The sequence below is a fragment of the Ranitomeya imitator genome, chromosome 10 (genome assembly GCF_032444005.1).
Source record: "Ranitomeya imitator isolate aRanImi1 chromosome 10, aRanImi1.pri, whole genome shotgun sequence".
In the NCBI taxonomy this organism is placed as follows: Eukaryota; Metazoa; Chordata; class Amphibia; order Anura; family Dendrobatidae; genus Ranitomeya; species Ranitomeya imitator.
Window position 1 is genome coordinate 45,663,063 of NC_091291.1, and position 14,984 is coordinate 45,678,046.

Here is a 14,984-nt window from a genome sequence, read left to right on the forward strand (position 1 = left end):
CGCTGCGGATTCGTGGCAGTTTTCCATCACGTTTACAGTACCATGTAAACCTATGGAAAACCAAATCTGCTGTGCCAATGGTGCGGAAAATACCGCGCGGAAATGCTGTGTTGTATTTTCCACAGCATCTCAATTCTTTGTGCGGATTCCACAGCGTTTTACACCTGTTCCTCAATAGGAATCCACATGTGAAATCCACACAAAAAAAACACTGGAAATCCATGGTAAATCCGCAGGTAAAACGCAGTGTGTTTTACCTGCGGATTTTTCTAAAACTGTGTAGAAAAATCCTCACACGAATCTGCAAGGTGGGCACATAGCCTTAGGGTCAGGGTTGGAATTAGAGTTAGGGTTGGAATTAGGGTTAGGGTTGGAAATAGGGTTAAGATTAGGGTTAGGGGTGTGTTGGGGATAGGGTTAGGCTTGTGGTTAGGGTTATGGTTAGGGTTGGGATTAGGATTGGGGGTGTGTTGGGGTTAGGGCTGTGGTTAGGGTTAGGGTTGGGATTAAGGTTAGGGGTGTGTTGGGGTTAGGGTTGTGGTTAGGGGTGTGTTGCGGTTAGGGTTGGGATTAGGGTTATGGCTAGAGTTGGGATTAGGGTTAGGGGTGTGTTGAGGTTAGTGTTGGAATTAGAATTGAGGGGTTTCCACTGTTTAGGCAAATCAGGGGTCTCCAAACGCAACATGGCAAAACCATTGATTCCAGCCAACCTTGCGTTCAAAAAGTCAAATGGTGCGCTCCCTCCCTTCCGAGCCCCAACGTTCGCCCAAAAAGTGGTTTACCCAAACATATGGGTTATCAGCGTATTCAGGAAAAAGTGCACAACAACTTTGGGGTCTAATTTCTCCTGTTACCCTTGGGAAAATAAAAAATGGGGGCTAAAAACTTGTTTTTGTGGAAAAAAATGATTTTTTATTTTCAGGGCTCTGCGTTATGAATTTCTGTGAAGCACTTGGGGGTTCAAAGTGCTCACCACACATCTAGATAAGTTGCTTGGGGGGTCTAGGTTCCAAAATGGGGTCACGTGGGGGGATCCTACTGTTTAGGCACATCAGGGGCTCTGCAAATGCAACGTGACTCCCACAGACCATTTCATCAAAGTCTGGATTCCAAAACGTCACTACTTCCCTTCCGAGCCCTGATCTGTGCCCAAACAGTGGTTCCCCCCACACATGGGGTATTAGCGTACTCAGGACAAACTGGACAACAACTTTTTGGGGTCCAATTTCTCCTGTTACCCTTGTGAAAATAAAAAATTGCTTGCTAAAAAATAATTTTTGAGGAAAGAAAAATTATTTTTTATTTTCACGGCTCTGCGTTATAAACTGCTGTGAAGCACTTGGGGGTTCAAAGTTCTCACCACACATCTAGATAAGTTCGTTGGGGGTCTAGTTTCCAAACTGGGTCACTTGTTGGGGGTTTCTACTGATTAGGCACATCAAGGGCTCTGCAAACATAACATGACGCCCGCAGACCATTCTGTCAAAGTCTGCATTCCAAAATGTCACTACTTCCCTTCCGAGCCCTGATGTGTGCCCAAACAGTGGTTTACCTCTACATGTGGGGTATCAGCGTACTCAGGATAAACTGGACAACAACTTTTGGGGTCTAATTTCTCCTGTCACCCTTGTGAAAATAAAAAATTGCTTGCTAAAAAAAATTTATTATTTTCACTGCTCTGCGTTATAAACTTCTGTGAAGCACTTGGGGGTTCAAAATGCTCACCACACAACTAGATAAGTTCATTGGGGGTCTAGTTTTCAAAACAGGGTCACTTGTGGGGGTTTTATACTGTTTAGGCACATCTGGGGCTCTGCAAACGTAACATGACGCCCGCAGATCATTCCATCAAAGTCTGCATTCCAAAACGTCACTACTTCCCTTCCAAGCCCTGATGTGTGCCCAAATAGTGGTTTACCCCCACATATTGGGTTTCATCGTACTCAGGACAAACTGGACAACAACTTTTGGCGTCCAATTTCTCCTGTTACCCTTGTGAAAATAAAAAATTGCGGGCTAAAAAATAATTTTTGAGGAAAGAAAAATTATTGTTTATTTTCATGGCTCTGCGTTATAAACTTTTGTGAAGCATTTGGTGGTTCAAAGTGCTCCTCGCATATTTAGATTAGTTCCTTGGGAGGTCAAATTTCCAAAAGGGGGTCACTTGTCGGGGAGCTCCAATGTTTAGGCACACAGGGGCTCTCCAAACTTGACATGGTTTCCGCTAACGATTGGAGCTAATTTTTCATTCAAAAAGTCAAATGGCGCTCCTTTCCTTCCGAGCCCTGCCGTGCGCCCAAACTGTAGTGTCTGCCCACATATGAGGTATCGGTGTACTCAGAAGAAATTGCCCAACAAATTTTAGGATCCATTTTATCCTCTTGCCCTTGTAAAAAAGAAAAAATTGAGGCTAAAAGATTTTTTTTGTAAAAAAAAAGTAATTTTTCATTTTTACGGATCAATTTGTGAAGCACCTGGGGGTTCAAAGTGCTCACTATACATCTAGATAAGTTCCTTGGGGGGTCTAATTTCCAAACTGGGGTCACTTGTGGGGGAGCTCCAATGTTTAGGCACGCTGGTGCTCTCCAAATGCGACATGGTGTCCGCTAAAGATTGGAGTCAATTTTTCATTCAAAAAGTCAAATGGCGCTCCTTCCCTTCGGAGCCCTGTCATGCACCCATACAGTGGTTCCCCCCCACATATGGGGTATCAGCATACTCAGGACAAATTTTACAATAACTTTTGGGGTCTTGTTTCTCCTTTTACCCTTGGGAAAATAAAAAAAATTGTTGCCAAAAGATCATTTTTGTGACTAAAAAGTTAAATGTTCATTTTTTCCTTCCATGTTGCTTCTGCTGCTCTGAAGCACCTGAAGGGTTAATAAATTTCTCGAATGTGTTTTCGAGCACCTTGAGGGGTGCAGTTTTTAGAATGATGTCACTTTTGGGTATTTTCAGCCATATAGACCCCTCAAACTAACTTCAAATGTGAGGTGGTCCCTAAAAAAATGGTTTTGTAAATTTCATTGTAAAAATGAGAAATCGCTGGTCAAATTTTAACCCTTATAACTTCCTAGCCAAAAAAACTTTTGTTTCCAAAATTGTGCTGATGTAAAGTAGACATGTGGGTAATGTTATTTATTAACTACTTTGTGCCACATAACTCTCTGGTTTAACAAAATAAAAATTCAAAATTTGAAATTTGCGAAATTTTCAAAATATTCGCCAGATTTCTGATTTTTTCACAAATAAATGCAAAAATTATTGACCTAAATGTACTACTAACGTGAAGCCAAATATGTCATGAAAAAACAAGCTCAGAATTGCTAGGATCCATTGAAGTTTATTGTGCTTTCATTATTGTATTGTTAACATTGTTACTTATGACTGTTGTGTTTGAAACTGTTAAACTGTAAAGCGCTGCAGAATATGTTGGCGCTATATAAATAAAGATTATTATTATTATTATTATTATTATTATTATTATTATTATTATTATTAAGCGTTCCTAAGTTATTACCTTATAAAGGGACACTGGTCAGAATTGCAAAAAATGGCCAAGTCATTAAGGTCGAAATAGGCTGGGCCATGAAGGGGTTAAAGGATTTCATCAGTTTTTAGTCAGTGTGTAAATGTTTCCCATTAGAGTTTAGTCAAAGTTTCATAAGGTTTTTTTAGATGAAAAAATGATCCAAGTTTCTCCTATCAAACTGGTTGTGAAAAACGAACAGCATACAGCTGGCATCCGAGTGGTGCCTAATTTTTCCAGGGCCCCATTTACTTGAATTGGTGCTTTTGATCCAAGATTCATTTGGTCCGTTTAAATACATAGAGATGAGAAAAGCTCAATAGACTATAAGAGGTATGAGTTCTAGCCATAAAAAAACTGATAGAATTATTATGCGCAAAACGGATGTCTCATTGAGCCCATAAAGATCATTTTACACAACAAATGAGCATTGTGGTCTTTGATCTGACGATTTGCAGCATGTTTTCATTGGGCGGATAAGAACGTTTGGTCATGATGATCGGCCACTGTAAATGCAAACTAAGTGGAAAACAGTAGTGATTATATATAACTTTTTGCTATGTTTGCTATGTAGGATGAGTTGCAGGGTTTAAACCTGTGCTGCCGACGATACCAGTAATTTGGAGTAAGGGTATTCCGAAATGGATCCCAGCATTGAAGAGATTTCATTAGTCAACATGTGGCTTGTCCTGATGAAGTAGTGGTAGACTTCGAAATGCGTTGTCTAGTAGATTGCTACTAAAACTCTTTGATCGTGGGATCCATTTCTGAATATCTTTGATCCAAGATGCTGGTATCGTCACTAGTGCAGATTCAAACCCAACAACTCCTCTCACCCATCTAATAGCATTAAATTGAGGGTGTACAGCAGCTTATTTTCGAAAAACGCTTTAACTTTTGTACTCACACAACCGGACCAGGTGAGTTTCAATTTCTCTTGTGTCATTGGATAAGACCCTATTTTCACTAATTGTTTTTTCGACAATATCTTCCTCAGTCTGTGCTACGTAGCGTTCCTACCAAACTGGATGATAAAACTAATATCCCAGTGAGTCATTAGAGCTAAATGTTACAAGGCACCAATGTTGACTTTTTTTAAGAATTTGCCATTCGAAACTTATTAATGTCTATAAATAAGAAAATTGCATATTTGGAGCATCAAATTAAAACTATGGCACATACCATGTGAATAAACAAATTGTCACTCCTGGCTTGAAAAACCACAGGGCAAATATTCAGCAGATAGAATATTCACTGGCGCTGTACATTACTGTTTTCAATTTGCGTGGGGCCTTTGTGTTATGTATGTTATGTATTCCGTATATTAGTAGATTATCATTTACATGCTATGAATGTTACCTTTTGGGTTTAATGGAGCCTAAATATTTTCTATGCACTAATGCTCTCAAGCTTGGACCCATGGTGAGCAATAGCATTAAAAGTGGCACGGTAAAAGTAGTAGGGGGTTGGGACAAAAAAATGTAAATCTAGCCGCTCCTTAATGAAATCAGTTCTGTATGAAACTCCCTGAAAACGAGTGCTCAGTAATTTTCATTATCAGCTATAATAAAGCAACAGGGTAGTAAAAAAGAGGATATTTCTGTCCAGTGGGATATTGTAATACTACCTTGAGTAAAAATATAATCCATATGATATAGGTAGAGTTCTATGTGTCAAATTTTTCATTATAGCCAATAGAAAAATTGTGAGATAAATAGGTTAATCCTGTTGGCTGTAAAATAGTAAATCTCAATAATCCTCCAAATACCAGGTCTGAAGAATCTCTAAAAATCTGCAAGCGTATTTCATAATGTGCATTATCATCTCTCCATTTGAGATCGACATGCAAAATCCTTTCATTTGCATTCCATCCCATTGCCCCTTCAATTCTTCAGTATACAAAGGCTTCATGTAAATTTTACTATCAGTGTTCGGATGGATAAACTTCATATGCATATGTGTGAAAGTAAAAATAATGAGCTAATCCGGAGCTTTCTACCTATAACTGCTCACTACGTTACAAACGAGTCTTTTATTTCCTGCAGGGAATTCTGATGCAAATAATTCTTGAAATGAATTCTTAGCCATCCATTTGCCGACCCGTTAGAATAACGTCATGAAGGATGTCAATCAAATCCACTGACTGAAGTTTTCATTACATCTCATACACCACCTTATCTCATCTTGGAGATGAGCAATTTAGTCCTATGAAATATTTTAACAGTGAATAAAACATACTTGAAACATTGATGCATTATTATATATAATATTAAGGACTAATGGCATATACATAGGAATCCTGCACAACTAAGTAGAATATTCAGAATATTGATGTAGGAGGCCTTGCCTGGTCAGATGTTTTCCAGGGATAAATGCGCATGCATAGTTGAAGGTAGACGTAAGTCCATCAAGTTCAACCTATAACTTAATGAATTGATACCGACGAAAGCAAAAACACCATGAGGCAGATGCTAATTGCCCCATATTAGGAAAAAATTCAATCCAAGCTCCACATACATCAATCAGACTAGTTCCTTGGATCAATGTCCCATCACAGAATCTAATACCCATAAAATATAAGATTATATTTTTTTTAATATTATATTTTCTAATCGTACGTTCACACTTGCGTATCAGGGCTTTGCGGAGGACTGCGTACGTCCTCTGCTAAGCCCCGCCCATTTCCATACTTCTTCCATTTAGGTCCACCTACTTCTGCATGCGTCCTGCATATCTATCTTTAACATTGGGCATGCAGGAAATGCGGATGTATGCTGATACGTTGTTTTGACGCACCGCCGATCATAGGGAACACAACTTGTTGCGTTTTGTGCGGATGGCGGGCACATCAAATTGACTCATCTGCATACATCCACATACATCCGCATGTCCTGCGTACCGAATGTTAAAGATAGGTACGCAGGACGCATGCAGAAGTAGGTGGACCTAAATGGAAGAAGTTCGGAAGTAGGCAGGGCTTAACGGAGGAAGTACTCAGCCCTACAACAAGCCCCGGTACGCAAGTGGGAACCCGGCCTAAGAAAGACATCCAGACCCTTCTTGAACTTTCTTAGTGAATCAACCATTACAGCTCCATAGTCTCACTGCTCTTACAGTAAAGAATCTAGAAAGATGTGTGTACTGTTCCTTCATATATTTGGTTGTGTGAGATATTTATGACTCAAATCCAACAGAGTGGGAACTTCACATTAGGATACTAAAGATCTAACAGGTTGAAAAAAATAATTACATATCATACACATCCGACCAATAAGGTAAAAATGTCACTGATGTGGCTCTATCTTAAGGTACCTTCACACATAATGTTTCATAAACGATATCGTTGCTTTTTGTGACGTAGCAATGATATAATAACGAAATCGTTATGCGTGAAAGCGACCAACAATCAGGCCCCTGCTGGGAGATCGTTGGTCGCTGGGAGTGATCAAAACCTTTTTTTGGTCGCTGATCACCCGCTGTCATCGCGGAATCGGCATGTGTGACGCCGATCCAGCGATGTGTTCACTGGTAACCAGGGTAAATATCGTGTTACTAAGCGCAGGGCCGTGCTTAGTAACCCGATATTTACCCTGGTTACCATTGTAAAAGTTTAAAAAAACAGTACATACTCACATTCCGATGTCTGTCACGTCCCTCGGCTTCAGCTTGCCGCACTGACTGTGTCAGCGCCGGCCGGCCGTAAAGCAGAGCACAGTGGTGACGTCACCGCGCTGCTTTATGGCCGGCGCTGACACAGTGCAGGGAAGCTGACGCCGGGGGACGTGACAGACATCGGAATGTGAGTATGTGTTTTTTTTTTTTACTTTTACAATTGTAACCAGGGTAAATATCGGGTTACTAAGCGCGGCCCTGCACTTAGTAACCCGATGTTTACCCTGGTTACCCGGGGACTTCTGCATCATTGAAGACAGTTTCAACGATGCTGAAGTTGTTCCTCTGATCGTTGATCGCTGGAGAGAGCTGTTTGTGTGACAGCTCCCCAGCGACCACACAACGACTTACCAACGATCACGGCCAGGTCGTATCGCTGGTCGTGATCGTTGGTAAATTGTTTAGTGTAACGGTACCTATAGTTAATAACTCACTCAGTCACAAGAGACTTGGTACTATGCTATAGATTAACATGTTGGGAACAATACCATTCCTAAGTTATCAAAGTCTAGTATTTGACCATAGGTTGCGAAAAACTAAGGTCTAATTGGATAATGCAGATTAGACATAAGAGGTAATTCGCAAGTTATAATATTTGTATTGGTAGATATCATGAAAATTAGCAAGCTTGAAATTGACTTTCTTTTACTATCTGCTTTTGTTTACCTGTTATGAGAACTTTTATTTTACGTAATGTACAGCTTGTTGCAAGAAGATTATCCACCAGTGCCTGGCCAAGTATCTTCACTAACTACATTCCAGGCTGAGGAGTTAGATTTTGAAATTTAAGCCACCTCTTTCCAGCCCATTGATTTCTATACATCAATTAGTGGCTCACATTCCTCTCCCTGTGAACTCCAGATTCCCAGCTGTTCTCATCAGTCTGGCAAAATCACAATCCTCTGACACCCACTATTGGCTGTTTTTAGACCAATCTCCTATTTATTACTCACTTTAGCTGGTGCTTGTTCAAAAGCACTGTTATGTCTTTAAGCAACCATAAGAGGGTAGATGTCAGAACAAGCACTGACAAGTCTGTGTCACAACAGCAAACAGAAATTCAGCAGAAGGATGAAGATACTGAACTAAAATTTTCACTCAAGGAGGAGTGACCTCCCCTCAGCAACAAGAAAATGAAAGAGTCTATGGATCAGAGTGCTTCTAAAGACTCATGTTGAGACCAAATGTCACGAATCTGTTGTCGGGTGTCTCAGGACCAGGGGCTTCTTCTCTGTCCCTAACCCTAGGGGTGCCTTAGCTCGCCCTGTTCCCGGATTACTTCTGATGTGGAAAATTCCGGGGCAACATAACTTGCCTTTGCTCCTGAATCTGCTCTCAGTCTGTACCTTTCCCCCCCGCAGGTAAGAGGGTGTCATGGGTTACTGTGACAGAGCGGAGCCTGAAGGCCACACACACAGAAAACCTAGAAGCAGTCATAGATACATCCACCAATCGCCTAAACAAACAACAACCTCCAACCATGCAGCAAAAGCTTCCAGTAGCCCTCAACTGAGCAGATTAACCCCTGCACTGCTAAAAGAAGCCAACACCATTTAATATGAAGGTTAATTGCTCCTAACCAGTACAGGAGTAGGAGAAATCAAACGCTGCGGTCTTCTGGCTCCTCTCTGTCATGGTAAACCCGTGACACTAACCCATTCAGGAGCATTTACATAAAAAAGAATTCCTAGGAATCCTCATTTCTGCCAAAATCGGTCAATGTATACAATCACCAACAAACAATGAAAAACTCTCATCTGTATGGTGAAATCATTTTTCAGCTTGCTTGAAATCATAACTCTCGTTGTGTAAACAGGACATGTGCTGTCAAGATTATTGAAAGTCTATGTGCACAGAACGTTCCATTACCGATCGCTCTGTGTGCATGGAAAATATCATTCACCTGTCTAAATGGGACATTAACCAACCACTGATAAGCAAATTCTTCAACCTTTTACTAGTTCTGTTAATTAAACCCTTAGATTCAGTGGCAGTTAAAACATTACTCCATAGCATGGAATAAAATTGGAATAGAACAATAAAAAAATACCACTCATCAAATAGAGTGCATATCCTATATTTAAAAAAGTTAGATTAAAAAGTCAAGTGACTAGTAATTTTACATAATACTTAAAAATATAAATGAAGTTATAATCAATTGGCCTAATTCAGAAGTCAATCTTTTTTCTTGTATACAAAAATCAGACTGATTGTCATCAGTGATTTGGATCAGAACAATGAGTCAGTTTTTACATCAGAATATGTTCATTTGTGGTGTGTTGTTTCTAAGCTTCTCCAATTAGTCAATGAAAAACAGACAGCACATCCATGTCATCTGAGTGCTCTTGATTTGTTTTCACAGACCCATGGACTTGAATTGACGAATTTGATTGGTGACTTGGATCAAAATCAATCTTTAGTCTATTGGATCAAAAACTGCCATGTCTATGGGTAAACAGCTCCATAGACTATGACAGGTCATAGTTCTGTCCATGAAAAAAACCTGATACAACTCGTACGTCAAAAACTGACATTGGCGTTAAATCTGTATATAGCAAGGGAGAAATCCTCAGTAAAGGCATCAAATCAATATATTTATTAATAGAAATGTGTAACAGCCATGTAAGTTTGAATGCTCAATACATAAGAGAAGTATAAAAAATACCAAATGATTAACCCTTAGCAGAAAGGAACGAGTAGTTTAAAAAATGTTTATAGAGTAGCTAATAACACTCAATCCATTATACAGTAATATCAATATTCCACATAGAAACAAGAGTTTAATATGGCCATAAAATACAGGTTCCAATGGAGCAATTTTATCAAAAGTGCAAGTGCTGAGAATGGCGAAACCCCAACTCGTGTTGAAATAGCTTCCTCAAGGGTGGAGGTTAAAGCTTAAAATGATTCCTTACTTAGACCTGGATAACATATACGCTGAAAACTCAGTATGCTGTGCTATTTTGCTTAGTTAAAGTGCAAGACATTGTGATAGAAACCTGACAGACCCCCGACTATGATTATAACCGATGGGCTCTATCAGGTGACTTTGGCTTCCATCTGGCTCTGCCATTAATTTAATTGCTTCGTTCCTACAACAGAGAAGAACAATACAATAGATCGTCATGATTTCCATCGATCAGATGTTATTAGTTCCGGCGGTGGCATTGTGTAAACAGAGTTGTACTGCACATATCCAGTCAATGTATAGCGGCCACTGCCACATACTGCATCTCAGCTCCTATTCATGGGTCCACATCCTAATAATGGGTCCAGCGAACATATAAATGTTTTTAGTGTTTTACTATAGTACATTAAGCCTACTTTTTTTAAGCTTCATCAGTGAAGATTAGTCATCTCTGGTCAGCCGTGGTCACCATAAATATAAACAGAATATTACACTCCAACACATGAAGGATCCACCACAATTACACATGGGCATGTATATTTGAACAGTTTTGTTTTTACAGTATTCAGTTTTTCCTGTGTTATATGTGGTTTATTCATTCCCAGTGACCTTTTCAGTAGTTTCAATTGACTCTGCTTCTGACTTCAGGGCTGGGGAGTCTTAAAAAACAGAGACAACTTTATGCATTTGGCTCTCTGCTGTCACTTTCTATCACATCAGCCTGAACTTTAACGCCATCATGTTCGTAACTTTTTGCTGCCATGAGAACAGACAAGCTTTGATTTTATGTTTCTTTCTATTTTAAGTGCGTGTATATTGCCTTTATCTGTAAGAACATTTCCTCGGGTCATCTAAATTCCACCCTTCCCCCACTTGGTGTTGAAAGATGTAGACATGCTTGTTTATTTTTATATTTTCACTCTTTAGTCAGACAAACCTATTAAAGTTGGTGCTTTATTTAGCTGCGATAATGCTTGTCTTTTGGTTGGTCTTTTACATGAATGTCACTTCTGCTTTGGAGTAAGAAAATATTAAAGTCGAAGCCACTGTATGTCACAGTCCTTTCTAGGACATCTATTAGTGTGTCTCTTACAGAACACTGTAAAATAAGCCTAAATCATGAAAAAAATAGTCCATGTAATGTACAAATGGTCAACTTCATAATGATGCCCAGTGTTGGGTGGCTAACCATGATCTGCCACCCCTGATGATTCACCTGATGAAACGCGTCGGGGTTAGCCTAGGAAAACTCTTCTGCTGATTCCTTGGACATTGTAGCCTGGCAATGTTGGCATCTTGAAGTTATACCTGCCTCTCCTGTCCCATTCTGAGGTTCTAATAACTGGCATACCACCACCTGATCAATGCTGAGATTGTTCCACTTTATGACTTGGTTAGTGCTTTGGAGATCCTTGTTATATGGTTGATTATTCACTTGAGGGCTTCCAATGTCATTAGAATTTAACCCCTATCTGACCTCGGACGGGATAGTACATCCGAGGTCAGATCCCCTGCTTTGATGCAGGGCTCCGCGGTGAGCCCGCATCAAAGCCGGGACATGTCAGCTGTTTTGAACAGCTGACATGTGCCCGCAATAGGTGCGGGCAGAATCGCGATCTGCCCGCACCTATTAACTAGTTAAATGCCGCTGTCAATCGCAGACAGCGGCATTTAACTACCGCATCCGGCCGGGCGGCCGGAAATGACGTCATCGCCGACCCCCGTCACATGATCGGGGGTCGGCGATGCTTGTGAATGGTAACCATAGAGGTCCTTGAGACCTCTATGGTTACTGATTGCCCGTCGCTGTGAGCGCCACCCTGTGGTCGGCGCTCACAGCACACCTCCATTTCTGCTACATAGCAGCGATCAGCAGATCGCTGCTATGTAGCAGAGCCGATCGCGTTGTGCCTGCTTCTAGCCTCCCATGGAGGCTATTGAAGCATGGCAAAAGTAAAAAAAAAAAGTAAAAAAAAATGTGAAAAAAATAAAAAAAAATAAAAGTTTAAATCACCCCCCTTTCGCCCCAATCAAAATAAATCAATAAAAAAAAATCAAATCTACACATATTTGGTATCGCCGCGCTCAGAATCGCCTGATCTATTAATTAAAAAAAAGCATTAACCTGATCGCTAAACGGCGTAGCGAGAAAAAAATTAGAAACCCCAGAATTACGTTTTTTAGGTCGCCGTGACATTGCATTAAAATGCAATAATGGGCGATCAAAAGAACGTATCTGCACCAAAATGCTATCATTAAAAACGTCATCTCGGCACGCAAAAAATAAGCCCTCAACCGACCCCAGATCACGAAAAATGGAGACGCTACGAGTATCGAAAAATGGAGCAATTTTTTTTTTTTTTTTTTTTTTTTAGCAAAGTTTGGAACTTTTTTTCACCACTTAGATAAAAAATAACCTAGTCATTTTAGGTGTCTATGAACTCGTACTGACCTGGAGAATCATAATGTCAAGTCAGTTTTAGCATTTAGTGAACCTAGCAAAAAAAGCCAAACAAAAAACAAGTGTGGGATTGCACTTTTTTTGCAATTTCACCGCACTTTGAATTTTTTTCCCATTTTCTAGTACACGACATGCTAAAACCTATGATGTCGTTCAAAAGTACAACTCGTCCCGCAAAAAATAAGCCCTCACATGGCCAAATTCACGGAAAAATAAAAAAGTTATGGCTCTGGGAAGGAGGGGAGTGAAAAACGAACACGGAAAAACGAAAAATCCCAAGGTCATGAAGGGGTTAAATTGCTGTAATGTCTTAATTGTTTTACTTTATCTTTTAGCTAAGACTGAGGCTTTTTTAAATTATTTTAACGTTAAAAGTTATGTTTTGTGATTTCTATCCCACTGATATATCTGATGAAAGTTGTTGACTAGAGTTGGTGCAAATCAGTTCACAAGACGAGTAATTAAAAATTACTGACATGACCGATGGACCAGGGCCACGAGAACCAACTCCTATCTTAAGGCAACACTTTAGATGTTGTCTTCTACCTATTTGTTAAACAGTATCATTGTCAATATCCTTTGGAATACAAAATGTGGTTATGTGAGATCTTCCAAATGAAGCTTTCACCATGTCCATAACAATACATAGTAGATATTTTGTAGGAATATACTTATAAATTACTAGTACTTAATGTGTACAACAGTTCACAATTTAACTCAATGATATTATGAAACTCATTGAAAATCATAAATCATGTACAGCATATTAAAAAACGGCTAAAAATGGAATATAAAAAATAAGATAATATGTGGTAGCTCTAATTGCATCTCACCTCTCCAATCATGCCATTCCATACTCCCTCTATTTTCTTCCCATGTTTTCCATTGGTCACCAGATAAAGATCATAAGTAAATCCAATGGTTTTGGCAAGACGTTTGAGAATGTCAATGCAGAATCCTTTACAGCATTGCTTTACAAAGATGATGGGGTCCGTCATGTGGCTGTAGAGACAGAAGTTCAATAGGTCATGGTCAAGTTTACATTATTTTAGCAATAAATAACTAAATATCTTAAAATGCCAGTAAATCATCCAGTAAGTCTTGCTTTTTCATGATTGACCTCAACTTTAGTTTTTGGATGTAGTTTAAGAAAATGAAAAAGCTGTTACATGATATGAAAAATGAAAAATATTATTAGTCACTTACTGACAGTATTTCTCAATCTTTGAATATGGATACATTATAATTGGAAATATCATAATTACTGGCTAGAGAAGTGATTACACTCAAAAATTAAAAATCAGAACAGAAAATCCCAAAATACTGAAAGCAAATAAAGCCTATTTTGCCATAAAATAATGCACCGTAGTGCATAAATTGCATCATATTTTTTCCATCATTATGTAAGTGACCAGTGACCTGAAATTTCCCAGTCCTGAAAACCTAGTGCATGAGTTTGACATATCCATGAGCCCAATGGCCATGAGCTCTCCTCTCATCAGTACACAAATACAAAAAACAAGGAATCCAACTTGTTAACAGATGCACTGTCACTAAAAAGTAGACAACATCCAAAATGGGCAGTAGTTAGAAAAGAGACTTGCTTACTATGCCAAGCACATCACAGCTGTGCTTTGACCACTCGGATATAGATCTAAGACAGGTGGAAACATAGCTGTGATGTGTTTGGTACAATATATTTTTTTAAACAACCTTCGGCTTGATCTCGAGCCATGGTGGCTTGACAGGTGAATGATCTGTAGAAAGATCAACCTTGTGCAAGCCTAGATAGGTCCACCATGGTCTTCTCTGCCATTATCTTGATAAAATCAATATATAGGATTCCTAGTAGGGTTGAGCGACTTTTAGTTTTTCAGGGTCGAGTCGGGTTTCACGAAACCCGACTTTCTCAAAAGTCGGGTCTAGTGAAATCTGCCGATCCTATTGAAAAGTCGGGGTCGGCCTAAACTCGAAACCCAATGTAAGTCTATGGTTTTTTTTTTTTTTACTTTTCCTTCAGGGCGATATAGCAGAAAAGCCGGTAATTCAATTACCGGCCTTTCATTTCTCCTGCCAAAACCCGACATGATATGAGACATGGTTTACATACAGTAAACCATGTCATATCCCCCTTTTTTTCCATATTCCACACTACTAATGTTAGTAGTGTGTATATGCAAAATTTCGGCGCTCTAGCTCTTAAATTTAAGGGTTAAATCACGGAAAAAAATGGCGTGGGCTCCAGCGCAATTTTCTCCGCCAGAGTAGTAAAGCCAGTGACTGAGGGCAGATATTAATTATATTAAGGGTTAATGCCACCTTGCTATTGTAAGGTGACATTAAGCCAGATTAATAATGGAGAGGCGTCAATTATGACACCTATCCATTATTAATCCAATTGTATGAAAGAGTTT

At 39.5% G+C, this 14,984-nt stretch overlaps 1 protein-coding gene across 1 annotated transcript in view; it reads right to left on the reverse strand.

Annotated features, from left to right (window-relative positions):
* Window positions 1-14,984, reverse strand: part of GRIN2D (glutamate ionotropic receptor NMDA type subunit 2D) — a 593,213-nt gene that overhangs the window by 311,149 nt on the left and 267,080 nt on the right. The window contains exon 5 of the mRNA XM_069740746.1: window positions 13,404-13,572. Within this exon, the coding sequence (XP_069596847.1) occupies window positions 13,404-13,572 (169 nt within the window). The remainder of the gene's footprint in view (window positions 1-13,403; window positions 13,573-14,984) is intronic.